This window comes from Oncorhynchus nerka, linkage group LG20 (genome assembly GCF_034236695.1).
Source record: "Oncorhynchus nerka isolate Pitt River linkage group LG20, Oner_Uvic_2.0, whole genome shotgun sequence".
In the NCBI taxonomy this organism is placed as follows: Eukaryota; Metazoa; Chordata; class Actinopteri; order Salmoniformes; family Salmonidae; genus Oncorhynchus; species Oncorhynchus nerka.
In genome coordinates, this window is record NC_088415.1 from 82,761,290 (window position 1) to 82,778,216 (window position 16,927).

General features: G+C 45.5%; 1 protein-coding gene across 6 annotated transcripts in view; it reads left to right on the forward strand.

Annotated features, from left to right (window-relative positions):
* Window positions 1-2,396, forward strand: part of LOC115103268 (CMP-N-acetylneuraminate-beta-1,4-galactoside alpha-2,3-sialyltransferase-like) — an 89,962-nt gene extending 87,566 nt beyond the window's left edge. For all 6 annotated transcript variants that reach the window (XM_029624102.2, XM_029624103.2, XM_029624101.2 and 3 more), the window contains one exon: window positions 2,294-2,396. In XM_029624102.2, coding sequence (XP_029479962.1) covers window positions 2,294-2,383 — 90 coding nt within the window. In that variant the 3' untranslated portion in view covers window positions 2,384-2,396. The remainder of the gene's footprint in view (window positions 1-2,293) is intronic.
* The last annotated feature ends 14,531 nt before the right edge of the window (window positions 2,397-16,927 follow it).

The following is a 16,927-nucleotide window of genomic DNA, read 5'->3' on the forward strand; positions in this document are numbered from 1 at the left end:
ACACACACACCCTGGTGTTACTGCTCACATGGCACTCCCGGCCCTGCTCCCTGTAGTAAAGCAGTGAAACCCTAGCCATGGATCCGTGTGGTTCTGTGTATGAGTGTGATCCGTCACAGAGTCAGGGCCAGGCCAATTCAGACAGGCCAGTGGCTCTCAGGAGAGGCTCGGCCCCACAGCCAGGACCCAGGCAGGGCCTTGGGGCCGGTTCAGCCCAACCCAGCCAGGTCCTCCCACTCTCAGGCCCCAGAGCCTCCCACAGGAATACCGGACTCTAGTTACACACTAGACTGCGGGCCCGGAGCACAGTGGGGAAGGAAACTGACCCAATGTGGCTCCACTCTCACACAAACAAACAGACACACACACTCACAACAAACGCACTTTTATTTATTCATTTTAATTGGGGGGTGGATCAGCTTTAATATTGCGGCTAGATTAATGCTTCCATCAATGTAATTGTCTGCATCATTTCCAATCCCCCATATATTTTGGGGAGATATATGTCTCGCTCCATTCATTCATTCATTCATTCATTCATACACACACTTTTTTTGGAATATACCTTTATTATTCCATGCAAACCCTACCACCCTTCCCCCAACTGGAGTAAACTATAACACTTAGGCTTCTAGCTTCAGTTGATATATCTTATACACATTTTACAGACCATCTATTTTACAATAGTTATATTTAGTTTGTTTGTAGTCCTTCCTCTTTTTCTGATGTCCATCCAGTTTGATTTCTATTTGTAACTGCTATTTCACAATAGTTGCTTAACCTATATACATTTTACAGACCCTGTATGTTTTACATTGGTTATCTTGTTATTAGTCCCACCCTTCAGCTCCATTCAACCCATCTATCTCTTAACAACATCCATTCCCAACTATTTTGTCATTTTTTGGCACAGCTGTCAATTTTTTGGTCCTTAAATGAAACTGTTATATATTTTTATTTATCCCCATTTTCTATAACTATTTCTGTTCTTTAATGCAGGACAGACAGACAAGTTCCTTACCGCCTTCCACTTGCCTCTTCCATTTTTGTGGTAATGCTGCAATTAGTTGGTTGTAAATTTGGGTAGAGCAGACATTTCCATATGACTAAATGACATAACTCCACCAGTCCTATTTATGATATAATTTACAAAAATTATACTTTTATTTTTATCAATTAGTATATTTGAGTTAAACCACAATATTTGTTGTATTATTTGGTTTGTGTTTTCAGGTGGATTAAACTGAAATTGCAACCAACTTTCTATGGCTTGTTTAAAAAATAATTATATTTTGGAGATTTTGTTTTCAAATAACTGAAAGTGAGTAATCTGAATTGCGGGAAAAAGGCCATTCTTGAACATGGGGTGAGACATTCTTACTAATTTACTGGAGAACCATTTCGGATTTAAGTATAACATTTGTGTGACTGATGCCTTTAGTGAGAGGTCTAATGATTTAATAATTTCTACCCTCTGAATTCATATTCATTTTATAAATAGGCCCTTTTAATTTTGTCTGGCTTGCCATTCCAAATAAAATGTCATATATTTTGCTCATATAATTTAAAAAGCAGGTTGCTAGGTGTTGACAAAACCATAAGCAAATAGGTAAACTGTGATATGACTAAAGAGTTAATCAGGGTGATTTTTCCACAAATAGACAGGTATTTTCTTTTTCATGGTAGCAAGATCGTATCTATTTTTGCCAACTTTCTATTAAAATGTATTGGAGTGAGAATTTTTTTCTTTGGGGATTTGCATACCGAGTATGTCCACATCTCCGTCAGACCATTTTATTGGTCACAGTAATGCAAAAGTAGCATTTTTTTTGTGATCCAATATGTAATATAGTACAGTTATCCAGAGAGGATCCTATATGAGGCCTTGGGGGATTCTAATTGTGGTTTTAAATGAAAACATGAATCAGAGTAAAAACACCTTTGTTTTTAAGCCCTGGATTTCTAGTCCCTTAATATGTTGGATCTAATTTTAACAGCTAACATTTCGATGGCAATAATAAATAGATATGCCGATAGTGGACAACCTTGTTTTACTCCTCTTGACAGTTTATGAGATGTAGACATTTTTTACTATTTTACACCTAGGGTAACTTTAACCCATTTTATAAGAGATTCTCAAAAGTTGAAATATTCCAGGCTTCTTTGTATAAACTCCATTTGTTCTTTTATCAAAAACATTTCCTTCATAGGTTGTTGAGACCCGGTTCTTGTCTTTGACCCTGACCCCCACTGATCTTCTTGTTTCTCATCTTGTTCCCCTTCATCTCCCCAGTCCTGGACACACAACATATCCAAGGAGAAGGAGTTCCTCCGCAAGCTGGTGAAGGCCAACGTTATCACGGACCTGACCAACGGCATTTGAGTCTAACTGTCCCCTTTTTCCAAAGAACCACAGAACAGAGGATTCTGGGAATTAACCTGGGTGGGGTGGGGGGGGGACCCAGACCCTGGTGGTCTGTATACTGCCTAAGTTTTTATGAAGAGAAGATTTAAACGGACGACTCAGTGGAGAGACGCACATACTTGCCTTCTGACCCAGAGGCTCCTGTGTCAAGAGAGACATAGGCCTGGATCGGACATCTTCAGGACAGTCAACGGACGATCCGACAACCATGTTTACCGCTTCAATACCCCTGAAAATCACGTGAACGAACAAGTGATATGGAAGAGGATGATGATGGATGGCAGAGGATGGAAGGCCTGACGGACGGCTGTAGAGGCGGACAATCTGCAGAAGAGAGTGACAGATGGTTACAGCAGTGCCAAACGTACGTACCTCGTTACAAAGGGGGGAGCAGAGGCCTTCTCCCTGTACTGCCTGAATGTATTCACAAAACAATGTAAATATCAAAGATCATTACCATGCTGCAGCAACCCCCCATCCGGGCATTGGCGAGCCTCCCTCCATCCGGGTATCGGCATACAGTACATATCCCACCTCAGACCCACACAAGGCCTTTTTTTAAACCTTTGTCTCTCCCCCTTATCGCTTCCATATCAGCAGGCCTTTTTGAGGCTGCCCTGCATTTTGAGATTATCATTACAGATGTTAATATCCAGCAAGACAAGAGGCCTGGATTATTTTATTTAGGTTTAATTTATTTATAAATAGGCTGAGAATTGGTGCAATTGTTCTAGTTCACCACAATGTGCTTCCTCAATGACTCACTGAGGTGTCATTAGTTGTTGAGTAGATATCCCTCAAACCTGAGACCCTAGTATTTCCAGTATGCCTTTAATATAAGCCCAAGTCCAAGTCAGTATTATCATTTATGTCCAATATTTCAGTCAGATTTTTGTGTCGTGAAATTTTTATTTTTTATGTTTTCCTTTGTGTGCTCTAATGAACATGACCAAGTATCACAAGATGAAGCCCCAACAGATCAGTATTACAGAGAGAGAGAGAGAACCAATGGTCTGGGAATAGTGTTCCCGTTCACACTCAAGTGTTCAGAATAATTCGCCACTTGTCAAGTATTTCAATAAAAACCCAAGGGGTCCAATATTTCAGTCAGATTGTAGTAAGTCATATTACAATATTAAACCATATTTCAGTTATATCCTGTTTGGTTTGTGTTATTAAACCCAAATTGGTATTACAATGTGAAAGCTTACTGGTCCACTGTTTCTCAGTGAAAGGCCCATTTGGTTAGTAGTTACAGTTCCAGCATTAACGGATCAGTATTTAAGTGTTGTTCCGGTGGCTCAGTATTACAAGATGAGACACCACGCTATGGTTACAGCCTCACCCGCTGCTTCCCTCATCATCAACTACACTTCAACTGAATGTCATAATCAGCTTTTTTAGTTCTTTCTACCTTTTTTTTTGGATGACATTTTGACTGTTGCTTAATTTTTGTATTTTTTTTATTTATTTTTTACTGTTTTCATGGAGGTGCATACTTACTGTACACCTGTATCCACTTATCTTCCTGTCCATTAGTAAGGTATTAGGGTTGTGTTCATTTGGGGAGAAATAGAAGAAAACATACTAAAATGTTGAGACTGACTGGACTTCAAATTCCAAATGCTAATTTGTGTTCTATTGCGAAAGTTTTTAAATAGTTTTCCTTTGTGTACTGTAATGAACACTAACCAGTTTCAGATAGGCGTCACTGCTCTCTCTTGCTGGGCTCCCACAACAAAACTTTTCTCACTTCTGTTCACGATGGGAAAATTAAAGAATATGGAGTAATCTTAACCTAGCCTACCATATTGGTGTACCTATCCAGGCCCTTCAAATTAGTTAGGGGAAAGTAGGCTGCTTTTACACAGGCAGCCCACTTCTGATATTTGTTCCACTAATTTGTCTTGTGAAAAGATTTGATTGGTCAAAAGACCAGTTAGTGAAAAAAGATCTCAATTGGGCTGCCTGTGTAAATGCAGCCTTTGTTATGTAGGTTGGAGGGAAGGATCTTTCAGAAATGGAACCCTGCATAGGACGTTCACTGCTAGGGTCCGAAGAACAGCTCACCTATGCACTGCCACCTGGCAAGGCCCTCTCAGGCTGCGTTTACAGGGTTGGACTCGATTCCATATGAAATATAGACGAGTTAAGTAGTCAGTCATTTTCAATTAGGATTTTTTTCATGAATAAAAAATGAATTATGTGCTCCCTGGAATGGGCAGGAATTGAAACAGAATTGACCCCAGCCTGGTCTGTAGGCAGAATGTCATTATTAGAACTGGAGACGACAATGACATCATACGGGAAACCATATCATCCAACGAGAGAGGTCAAAATCAGTCATCACCTTGCCCTAACACAATCAATCACTGGCAAGGTCGTTACAGATCAAATCACAAGTGTTACTGTTTCTTTTTCTATATTATATGAAATCGAGACTGTCATATTTGCAACTTGTTAATAAATACGTTGACCCTTTTGTCGCTTTGTAAGGTGGCTGATGGTGTGTGTATTTCTTTGTTTTTATGTGATCACACAAAGCACTGTCAACGGGTGGTCTCTGGTATGCAGGCAACCCTCTGCGCCAAATGTAAGGCCTTTATGGGGTTACAAGGCCCTGGTGTTCTTTCCTGTTGTGCAGCCCTCATACTATAGCTCTGTCCATTATTCTGTTGGAGTTTAGACTCCACAGGAAACATGGTGTCTGTTATTCTGTTTAAGAGCTTATAGACTCCACAGGAAACAGTGTTAAGATGAAGAGGATGGGTCTAAGCGTGGCTAAGGATTTCCTCTAATTCCCTCCCACCTGCTGAGAGAGGGGAAATAATGGTTCAATCCCCTATCCACTCTACTTCCTTTCTAGCACTCTTGCTGTCTCTCACTCTCATTCTCTCTCTTCTTCACCTGCCAAACCCATATGAGCATCTAGTTTCATTGTAGTGGCCCTGAGGGACCCATCCAAACCTGGAGACACACTGTTGCAGTGATACTTTAATACCCACACACGTACATTAGCACATATATATATGCAAACAGAAGGGGGGGGGTGAGAAAGCACTGCTGCACAGCTGCTGGTGCTGTAAGTGAATAGCGAGTGCGGGAAACTGGAGCTCTTTAAAGGGCATTTGGTGCTGTTCCATGCTGCTGTTAAAAGAGTGCCAGTAACACCCGGCCCGTCGTGCTGCTGGTCACCAAAACTCTGCACTGATGGCTCTGACTCCACAGAGCTCACTGTCCTGCCGGCGATACGTAACAATGCTCCGGCTCTCAGCGGCGCCTGCACGCCTTCAGCAGACTCCCCTTTTATTCCTGGAGACAGGTTCTGCACTCCGCCTCCTCTCCATGGGCTTGGAATGGGAAGGCTGGGACCCCTAGGCCTGAAACCTAAACTCCTGGTAAAAGTCAAGGAGTGCTGGAAGGGAAAGAACACGCGCGTGCACAGATGGGAGAACAACATCTGTCTTTCACTCACTTTACTTTAGAGTCAACTGAGATGATGGAGAGCAGCCTGTCTGTCCTCTCGTTTTGTCTCTCTGACCCGCGCTGTCTCTTTGTACCCATCCCTCTCATCGATCCATATGTAATCAGTGTCAAGGTTAGGACTTCTTAGGGAATACTGGATCGACCGTGTGACTAACGATCTTCAGAAAGCTTTTTCCCCCAAAACTGTCTGTAATTGGCACCCCACTGACATTCACACATACTTTAGGGCTAAATATAACCGTATTCTCCTCGTCAGTATTTCATGTAATACTTTACAAAGAGTTCTTTAAAATTCCCCTTGGCCCTCGGTGATTAAAATGGCCACAACAGGAACCATTCAGAAAAAGACAGAGAAACATCTGGAATAGTAGCAGCCTAGTATCGTCTGTCAACACTGGAACATTCACTAATTACCATTGCAGTGGTTGACGCGCTACCAAGGCTTATGCCTTAAAAACAACTTTATTTTTATTTCCCCCAAAATACTATTATGACCAAGTGGCAGGGTTGTTCGTTAGCTTTTCCAACCTTAAAGAATCCCCAATAGTGCTCATGATCATAGTGGGATTACAGCCTCGCAAACAAAGGCATACCGTATGTAGGCTGTATTTTATTTTCTGTTTGCATAAACACTACCATACGTCTTGAGTCTGCACACTTGAACACACACAGAGTAATTTCATAAACTGAGGACTGAAATTACTTCGATTGGGACTGTTCTGAGTGACTTCGATGGAGGTTCCCACTTGTAAAGAGAAAACAAACTTGTACAGGACAGTTGGACAAGACCCAAGGAGGAAAGGCACCTTGGGATACACGAGGGTGGGGCAGTGAGTGGACCTGTGCATTAGATGAAACTGGAGAAACCAAAAGGGAACCAAATTCTCTTAACTGTCCCTCACATCTGGAGTGTGCACCACACTCCTTCTAACCCCCTCCATCCTGTCTGGAAACAGGGCGGGGACACGGTCAGGTCCAACGGCCCAGACGTCCATCAAATCAAATGTATTTATTTATATAGCCCTTCGTACATCAGCTGATATCTCAAAGTGCTGTACAGAAACCCAGCCTAAAACCCCAAACAGCAAGCAATGCAGGTGTAGAAGCACGGTGGCTAGGAAAAACTCCCTAGAAAGGCCAAAACCTAGGAAGAAACCTAGAGAGGAACCAGGCTATGTGGGGTGGCCAGTCCTCTTCTGGCTGTGCCGGGTGGAGATTATAACAGAACATGGCCAAGATGTTCAAATGTTCATAAATGACCAGCATGGTCGAATAATAATAAGGCAGAACAGTTGAAACTGGAGCAGCAGCACAGTCAGGTGGACTGGGGACAGCAAGGAGTCATCATGTCAGGTAGTCCTGGGGCACGGTCCTAGGGCTCAGGTCCTCCGAGAGAGAGAAAGAAAGAGAGAATCCAGTAACCATGGAAACTGCTCTGGACAACCCCCTGCTGAGCAGTACAGGAACTTGAGAACTCAGCGTCAGCAAATAAGCAGTTCTGTAATAATGAAGTATGATAGTCATCTATTCCTTATATCCAACCATGTCCAAAAGACACATCCTTTAATAGTCCTCGAGAATAATCTTTTGAAAAGGTAAGCCCATCCCTGTGTTGCCTGAGCTTTGCCAGCTTCCCAACCAATTTCCTTACACATGCCGACTCAATAAATAAGCAGCAGACAAATTGGGTAGATTGTGTTCAAAGAGGATCACAAAGGCAGAGAACTCCTGTGCGCTGGAGTGAGAAGCCCTCTTAAATTCAGCTTCTCATCTCAAAGGCTTTTTCTCTTTTAAGTGACTATGCAACATTTATTGCAAAGTGTGATGAATAAATGAGTTTCAGAGTATAAGTAGTCTATGGAATGGGAATGAGCATGTTATCCTGCAGTGGTCATCAACTATACTGAATAAAAATATAACTGCAACATGTAGTGTTGGTCCCATGTGTCATGAGCTGAAACTAAAGATACCAGAAATGTTCCAGATGCACAAAAAGCTTATTTCTCTCAAATGTTGTGCATACATTTGTTTACATCCCTGTTAATTACCATTTCTCCTTTGCCAAGATGATCCATCCACCTCACAGGTGTGTCATATCAAGAAGCTGATTAAACAGCATGATCATCCCTGTCACAAACTCGGATACCTCCTGCGCCTCAACCTGTATTTTTTTGCCTGTTTTATTTTGTTCGTAAGTGTTTTTGTCAACACCTGCTACCAGCTAGTTGGCTAGCTAGGTTGTAATGGAGCCCGCTTCGCCTGGAGTCTTGTACCGGACAATATTGATCATCCGGAGTTCCAATGCGGCAACTGTTTGTTTGCAGAGGATTACAGGAATGAGGTGGCTATATCCTTAGCAAGCCTTATTACCACAATTACCTCGACAAACCGGTGCAACCGCACATTGACTCTGTACCGGTACCCCTGTATATATCCTCCACATTGACTCTGTACCGGTACCCCTGTATATATCCTCCACATTGACTCTGTACCGGTACCCCTGTATATATCCTCCACATTGACTCTGTACCGGTACCCCTGTATATATCCTCCACATTGACTCTGTACCGGTACCCCTGTATATAGCCTCCACATTGACTCTGTACCGGTACCCCTGTATATATCCTCCACATTGACTCTGTACCGGTACCCCTGTATATATCCTCCACATTGACTCTGTACCGGTACCCCTGTATATAGCCTCCACATTGACTCTGTACCGGTACCCCTGTATATATCCTCCACATTGACTCTGTACCGGTACCCCTGTATATAGCCTCCACATTGACTCTGTACCGGTACCCCTGTATATATCCTCCACATTGACTCTGTACCGGTACCCCTGTATATATCCTCCACATTGACTCTGTACCGGTACCCTGTATATAGCCTCCACATTGACTCTGTACCGGTACCCCTGTATATATCCTCCACATTGACTCTGTACCGGTACCCCTGTATATAGCCTCCACATTGACTCTGTACCGGTACCCCTGTATATATCCTCCACATTGACTCTGTACCGGTACCCCTGTATATAGCCTCCACATTGACTCTGTACCGGTACCCCTGTATATAGCCTCCACATTGACTCTGTACCGGTACCCCCTGTATATAGCCTCCACATTGACTCTGTACCGGTACCCCCTGTATATATCCTCCACATTGACTCTGTACCGGTACCCCTGTATATAGCCTCCACATTGACTCTGTACCGGTACCCCCTGTATATATCCTCCACATTGACTCTGTACCGGTACCCCTGTATATAGCCTCCACATTGACTCTGTACCGGTACCCCTGTATATATCCTCCACATTGACTCTGTACCGGTACCCCTGTATATATCCTCCACATTGACTCTGTACCGGTACCCCTGTATATAGCCTCCACATTGACTCTGTACCGGTACCCCTGTATATAGCCTCCACATTGACTCTGTACCGGTACCCCTGTATATAGCCTCCACATTGACTCTGTACCGGTACCCCTGTATATATCCTCCACATTGACTCTGTACCGGTACCCCTGTATATAGTCTCTACATTGACTCTGTACCGGTACCCCTGTATATAGCCTCCACATTGACTCTGTACCGGTACCCCTGTATATAGTCTCCACACTGACTCTGTACCTGTACCCCTGTATATAGCCTCCACATTGACTCTGTACCGGTACACCTGTATATAGCCTCCACATTGACTCTGTACCGGTACCCCTGTATATAGTCTCCACACTGACTCTGTACCCTCCACATTGACTCTGTACCGGTACCCCTGTATATAGCCTCCACATTGACTCTGTACCGGTACCCCTGTATATAGCCTCCACATTGACTCTGTACCGGTACCCCTGTATATAGTCTCCACACTGACTCTGTACCGGTACACCCTGTATATATCCTCCACATTGACTCTGTACCGGTACCCCTGTATATAGCCTCCACATTGACTCTGTACCGGTACCCCTGTATATAGCCTCCACATTGACTCTGTACCGGTACCCCTGTATATATCCTCCACATTGACTCTGTACCGGTACCCCTGTATATAGTCTCTACATTGACTCTGTACCGGTACCCCTGTATATAGCCTCCACATTGACTCTGTACCGGTACCCCTGTATATAGTCTCCACATTGACTCTGTACCGGTACCCCTGTATATATCCTCCACATTGACTCTGTACCGGTACCCCTGTATATAGCCTCCACATTGACTCTGTACCGGTACCCCTGTATATAGCCTCCACATTGACTCTGTACCGGTACCCTGTATATAGCCTCCACATTGACTCTGTACTGGTACCCCCTGTATATAGCCTCCACATTGACTCTGTACCGGTACCCCTGTATATAGCCTCCACATTGACTCTGTACCGGTACCCCCTGTATATAGCCTCCACATTGACTCTGTACCGGTACCCCCTGTATATAGCCTCCACATTGACTCTGTACTACCCCCTGTATATAGCCTCCACATTGACTCTGTACCGGTACCCCCTGTATATAGCCTCCACATTGACTCTGTACCGGTACCCCCTGTATATAGCCTCCACATTGACTCTGTACCGGTACCCCTGTATCCTCCACATTGACTCTGTACCGGTACCCTGTATATAGCCTCCACATTGACTCTGTACCGGTACCCCCTGTATATAGCCTCCACATTGACTCTGTACCGGTACCCCTGTATATAGCCTCCACATTGACTCTGTACCGGTACCCCTGTATATAGCCTCCACATTGACTCTGTACCGGTACCCCCTGTATATAGCCTCCACATTGACTCTGTACCGGTACCCCCTGTATACAGCCTCCACATTGACTCTGTACCGGTACCCCCTGTATATAGCCTCCACATTGACTCTGTACCGGTACCCCCTGTATATAGCCTCCACATTGACTCTGTACCGGTACCCCCTGTATATAGCCTCCACATTGACTCTGTACCGGTACCCCTGTATATAGCCTCCACATTGACTCTGTACCGGTACCCCTGTATATAGCCTCCACATTGACTCTGTACCGGTACCCCCTGTATATAGCCTCCACATTGACTCTGTACCGGTACCCCCTGTATATAGCCTCCACATTGACTCTGTACCGGTACCCCCTGTATATAGCCTCCACATTGACTCTGTACCGGTACCCCCTGTATATAGCCTCCACATTGACTCTGTACCGGTACCCCTGTATATATCCTCCACATTGACTCTGTACCGGTACCCCCTGTATATAGTCTCCACATTGACTCTGTACCGGTACCCCTGTATATAGCCTCCACATTGACTCTGTACCGGTACCCCTGTATATATCCTCCACATTGACTCTGTACCGGTACCCCCTGTATATAGTCTCCACATTGACTCTGTACCGGTACCCCTGTATATAGCCTCCACATTGACTCTGTACCGGTACCCCTGTATATAGTCTCCACATTGACTCTGTACCGGTACCCCTGTATATATCCTCCACATTGACTCTGTACCGGTACCCCTGTATATAGCCTCCACATTGACTCTGTACCGGTACCCCTGTATATATCCTCCACATTGACTCTGTACCGGTACCCCTGTATATAGCCTCCACATTGACTCTGTACCGGTACCCCCTGTATATATCCTCCACATTGACTCTGTACCAGGTACCCCCTGTATATAGCCTCCACATTGACTCTGTACTGGTACCCCTGTATATATCCTCCACATTGACTCTGTACCGGTACCCCTGTATATATCCTCCACATTGACTCTGTACCGGTACCCCTGTATATATCCTCCACATTGACTCTGTACCGGTACCCCCTGTATATAGCCTCCACATTGACTCTGTACTGGTACCCCTGTATATAGCCTCCACATTGACTCTGTACCGGTACCCCTGTATATAGCCTCCACATTGACTCTGTACCGGTACCCCTGTATATATCCTCCACATTGACTCTGTACCGGTTGATATATCCTCCACATTGACTCTGTACCGGTACCCCCTGTATATAGCCTCCACATTGACTCTGTACCGGTACCCCCTGTATATATCCTCCACATTGACTCTGTACCGGTACCCCTGTATATATCCTCCACATTGACTCTGTACCGGTACCCCTGTATATAGTCTCCACATTGACTCTGTACCGGTACCCCCTGTATATAGCCTCCACATTGACTCTGTACCAGGTACCCCCTGTATATATCCTCCACATTGACTCTGTACCGGTACCCCTGTATATAGCCTCCACATTGACTCTGTACCGGTACCCCCTGTATATAGCCTCCACATTGACTCTGTACCGGTACCCCTGTATATATCCTCCACATTGACTCTGTACCGGTACCCCTGTATATAGCCTCCACATTGACTCTGTACCGGTACCCCTGTATATAGCCTCCACATTGACTCTGTACCGGTACCCCCTGTATATATCCTCCACATTGACTCTGTACCGGTACCCCTGTATATAGCCTCCACATTGACTCTGTACCGGTACCCCTGTATATAGCCTCCACATTGACTCTGTACCGGTACCCCTGTATATAGCCTCCACATTGACTCTGTACTGGTACCCCTGTATATAGCCTCCACATTGACTCTGTACCGGTACCCCTGTATATAGTCTCCACATTGACTCTGTACCGGTACCCCCTGTATATATCCTCCACATTGACTCTGTACCGGTACCCCTGTATATAGCCTCCACATTGACTCTGTACCGGTACCCCTGTATATAGCCTCCACATTGACTCTGTACCGGTACCCCTGTATATAGCCTCCACATTGACTCTGTACCTCCCCCTGTATATAGCCTCCACATTGACTCTGTACCGGTACCCCCTGTATATAGCCTCCACATTGACTCTGTACCGGTACCCCTGTATATAGCCTCCACATTGACTCTGTACCGGTACCCCTGTATATAGTCTCCACATTGACTCTGTACCGGTACCCCTGTATATAGCCTCCACATTGACTCTGTACCGGTACCCCTGTATATATCCTCCACATTGACTCTGTACCGGTACCCCCTGTATATAGTCTCCACATTGACTCTGTACCGGTACCCCCTGTATATAGCCTCCACATTGACTCTGTACCGGTACCCCTGTATATAGCCTCCACATTGACTCTGTACCGGTACCCCCTGTATATATCCTCCACATTGACTCTGTACCCCCCCTGTATATAGCCTCCACATTGACTCTGTACCGGTACCCCTGTATATATCCTCCACATTGACTCTGTACCGGTACCCTCTGTATATAGCCTGACTCTGTACTGGTACCCCTATATATCCTCCACATTGACTCTGTACCAGGTACCCCCTGTATATAGCCTCCACATTGACTCTGTACTGGTACCCCCTGTTTATAGCCTCCACATTGACTCTGTACCGGTACCCCCTGTATATAGCCTCCACATTGACTCTGTACCGGTACCCCCTGTATATAGCCTCCACATTGACTCTGTACCGGTACCCCTGTATATAGCCTCCACATTGACTCTGTACCGGTACCCCTGTATATAGCCTCCACATTGACTCTGTACCGGTACCCCTGTATATATCCTCCACATTGACTCTGTACCGGTACCCCTGTATATAGCCTCCACATTGACTCTGTACCGGTACCCCCTGTATATAGCCTCCACATTGACTCTGTACCGGTACCCCTGTATATAGCCTCCACATTGACTCTGTACCGGTACCCCTGTATATAGCCTCCACATTGACTCTGTACCGGTACCCCCTGTATATATCCTCCACATTGACTCTGTACCGGTACCCCTGTATATAGCCTCCACATTGACTCTGTACCCCCCTGTATATAGCCTCCACATTGACTCTGTACCGGTACCCCTGTATATAGCCTCCACATTGACTCTGTACCGGTACCCCCTGTATATAGCCTCCACATTGACTCTGTACCGGTACCCCTGTATATAGCCTCCACATTGACTCTGTACCGGTACCCCCTGGCCTCCACATTGACTCTGTATACCCCTAGCCTAGCCTCCATTGACTCTGTACCGGTACCCCCTGTATATATCCTCCACATTGACTCTGTACCGGTACCCCCTGTATATAGCCTCCACATTGACTCTGTACCGGTACCCCCTGTATATAGCCTCCACATTGACTCTGTACCGGTACCCCTGTATATATCCTCCACATTGACTCTGTACCGGTACCCCTGTATATAGTCTCCACATTGACTCTGTACCGGTACCCCCTGTATATAGCCTCCACATTGACTCTGTACCGGTACCCCTGTATATATCCTCCACATTGACTCTGTACCAGTACCCCCTGTATATAGCCTCCACATTGACTCTGTACCGGTACCCCCTGTATATAGCCTCCACATTGACTCTGTACCGGTACCCCTGTATATATCCTCCACATTGACTCTGTACCAGGTACCCCCTGTATATATCCTCCACATTGACTCTGTACCGGTACCCCTGTATATAGCCTCCACATTGACTCTGTACCGGTACCCCCTGTATATATCCTCCACATTGACTCTGTACCGGTACCCCTGTATATAGCCTCCACATTGACTCTGTACTGGTACCCCCTGTATATATCCTCCACATTGACTCTGTACCAGGTACCCCCTGTATATAGCCTCCACATTGACTCTGTACTGGTACCCCCTGTATATATCCTCCACATTGACTCTGTATATACCCCTGTATATATCCTCCACATTGACTCTGTACCGGTACCCCCTGTATATAGCCTCCACATTGACTCTGTACTGGTACCCCTGTATATAGCCTCCACATTGACTCTGTACCGGTGCCCCTGTATATAGCCTCCACATTGACTCTGTACCGGTACCCCTGTATATATCCTCCACATTGACTCTGTACCGGTACCCCTGTATATAGCCTCCACATTGATTCTGTACCGGTACCCCTGTATATAGCCTCCACATTGACTCTGTACTGGTACCCCCCTGTATATATCCTCCACATTGACTCTGTACCGGTACCCCTGTATATAGTCTCCACATTGATTATGTACCCCTGTATATAGCCTCCACATTGACTCTGTATAGTACCCCCTCCATATCCTCCACATTGACTATGTACCGGTACCCCTGTATATAGCCTCCACATTGATTATGTACCCCCTGTATATAGCCTCCACATTGACTCTGTATAGTATATAGCCTCCACATTGACTCTGTACTGGTACCCCTGTATATAGCCTCCACATTGACTCTGTACCGTACCCTGTATATAGTCTCCACATTGACTCTGTACCGGTACCCCTGTATATAGCCTCCACATTGACTCTGTACCGGTACCCCTGTATATAGCCTCCACATTGACTCTGTACCGGTACCCCCTGTATATAGCCTCCACATTGACTCTGTACCGGTACCCCTGTATATAGCCTCCACATTGACTCTGTACCGGTACCCCTGTATATAGCCTCCACATTGACTCTGTACCGGTACCCCTGTATATAGTCTCCACATTGACTCTGTACCAGTACCCCTGTATATAGCCTCCACATTGACTCTGTACCGGTACCCCTGTATATATCTCCACATTGACTCTGTACTGGTACCCCTGTATACCCCTCTGTATATAGCCTCCACATTGACTCTGTACTGGTACCCCTGTATATAGCCTCCACATTGACTCTGTACCGTACCCCCTGTATATAGCCTCCACATTGACTCTGTGTACCCTGTATATATCCTCCACATAATTATGTACCCCCCTGTATATAGCCTCCACATTGACTCTGTACTGGTACCCCTGTATATAGCCTCCACATTGACTCTGTACCGGTACCCTGTATATAGTCTCCACATTGACTCTGTACCGGTACCCCTGTATATATCCTCCACATTGACTCTGTACCGGTACCCCTGTATATATCCTCCACATTGACTCTGTACTGGTACCCCCTGTATATAGCCTCCACATTGACTCTGTACCAGTACCCCTGTATATAGTCCTCCACATTGACTCTGTACCGGTACCCCCTGTATATAGTCTCCACATTGACTCTGTACCAGTACCCCCTGTATATAGCCTCCACATTGACTCTGTACCGGTACCCCTGTATATATCCTCCACATTGACTCTGTACCGTACCCCTGTATATAGCCTCCACATTAATTATGTACTGTACCCCTGTATATAGCCTCCACATTGACTCTGTACCAGTACCCCCTGTATATAGCCTCCACATTGACTCTGTACCGGTACCCCCTGTATATAGCCTCCACATTGACTCTGTACCGGTACCCTGTATATAGTCTCCACATTGACTCTGTACCAGTACCCCCTGTATATAGCCTCCACATTGACTCTGTACCGGTACCCCTGTATATAGCCTCCACATTGACTCTGTACCAGTACCCCTGTATATAGCCTCCACATTGACTCTGTACCGGTACCCCCTGTATATAGCCTCCACATTGACTCTGTACTGGTACCCCTGTATATAGCCTCCACATTAATTCTGTACCGGTACCCCCTGTATATATCCTCCACATTGACTCTGTACTGTACCCCTGTATATAGCCTCCACATTGACTCTGTACCGGTACCCCTGTATATAGCCTCCACATTGACTCTGTACCGGTACCCCCTGTATATAGCCTCCACATTGACTCTGTACGGTACCCCCTGTATATAGCCTCCACATTGACTCTGTACTGGTACCCCTGTATATAGTCCTCCACATTGACTCTGTACCGGTACCCCCTGTATATAGTCTCCACATTGACTCTGTACCGGTACCCCTGTATATATCCTCCACATTGACTCTGTACCGATACCCCCTGTATATATCCTCCACATTGACTCTGTACTGGTACACCCTGTATATAGTCTCCACATTGACTCTGTACCGGTACCCCCTGTATATAGCCTCCACATTGACTCTGTACTGGTACCCCCTGTATATAGCCTCCACATTGACTCTGTACTGGTACCCCCTGTATATATCCTCCACATTGACTCTGTACTGGTACCCCCTGTATATATCCTCAC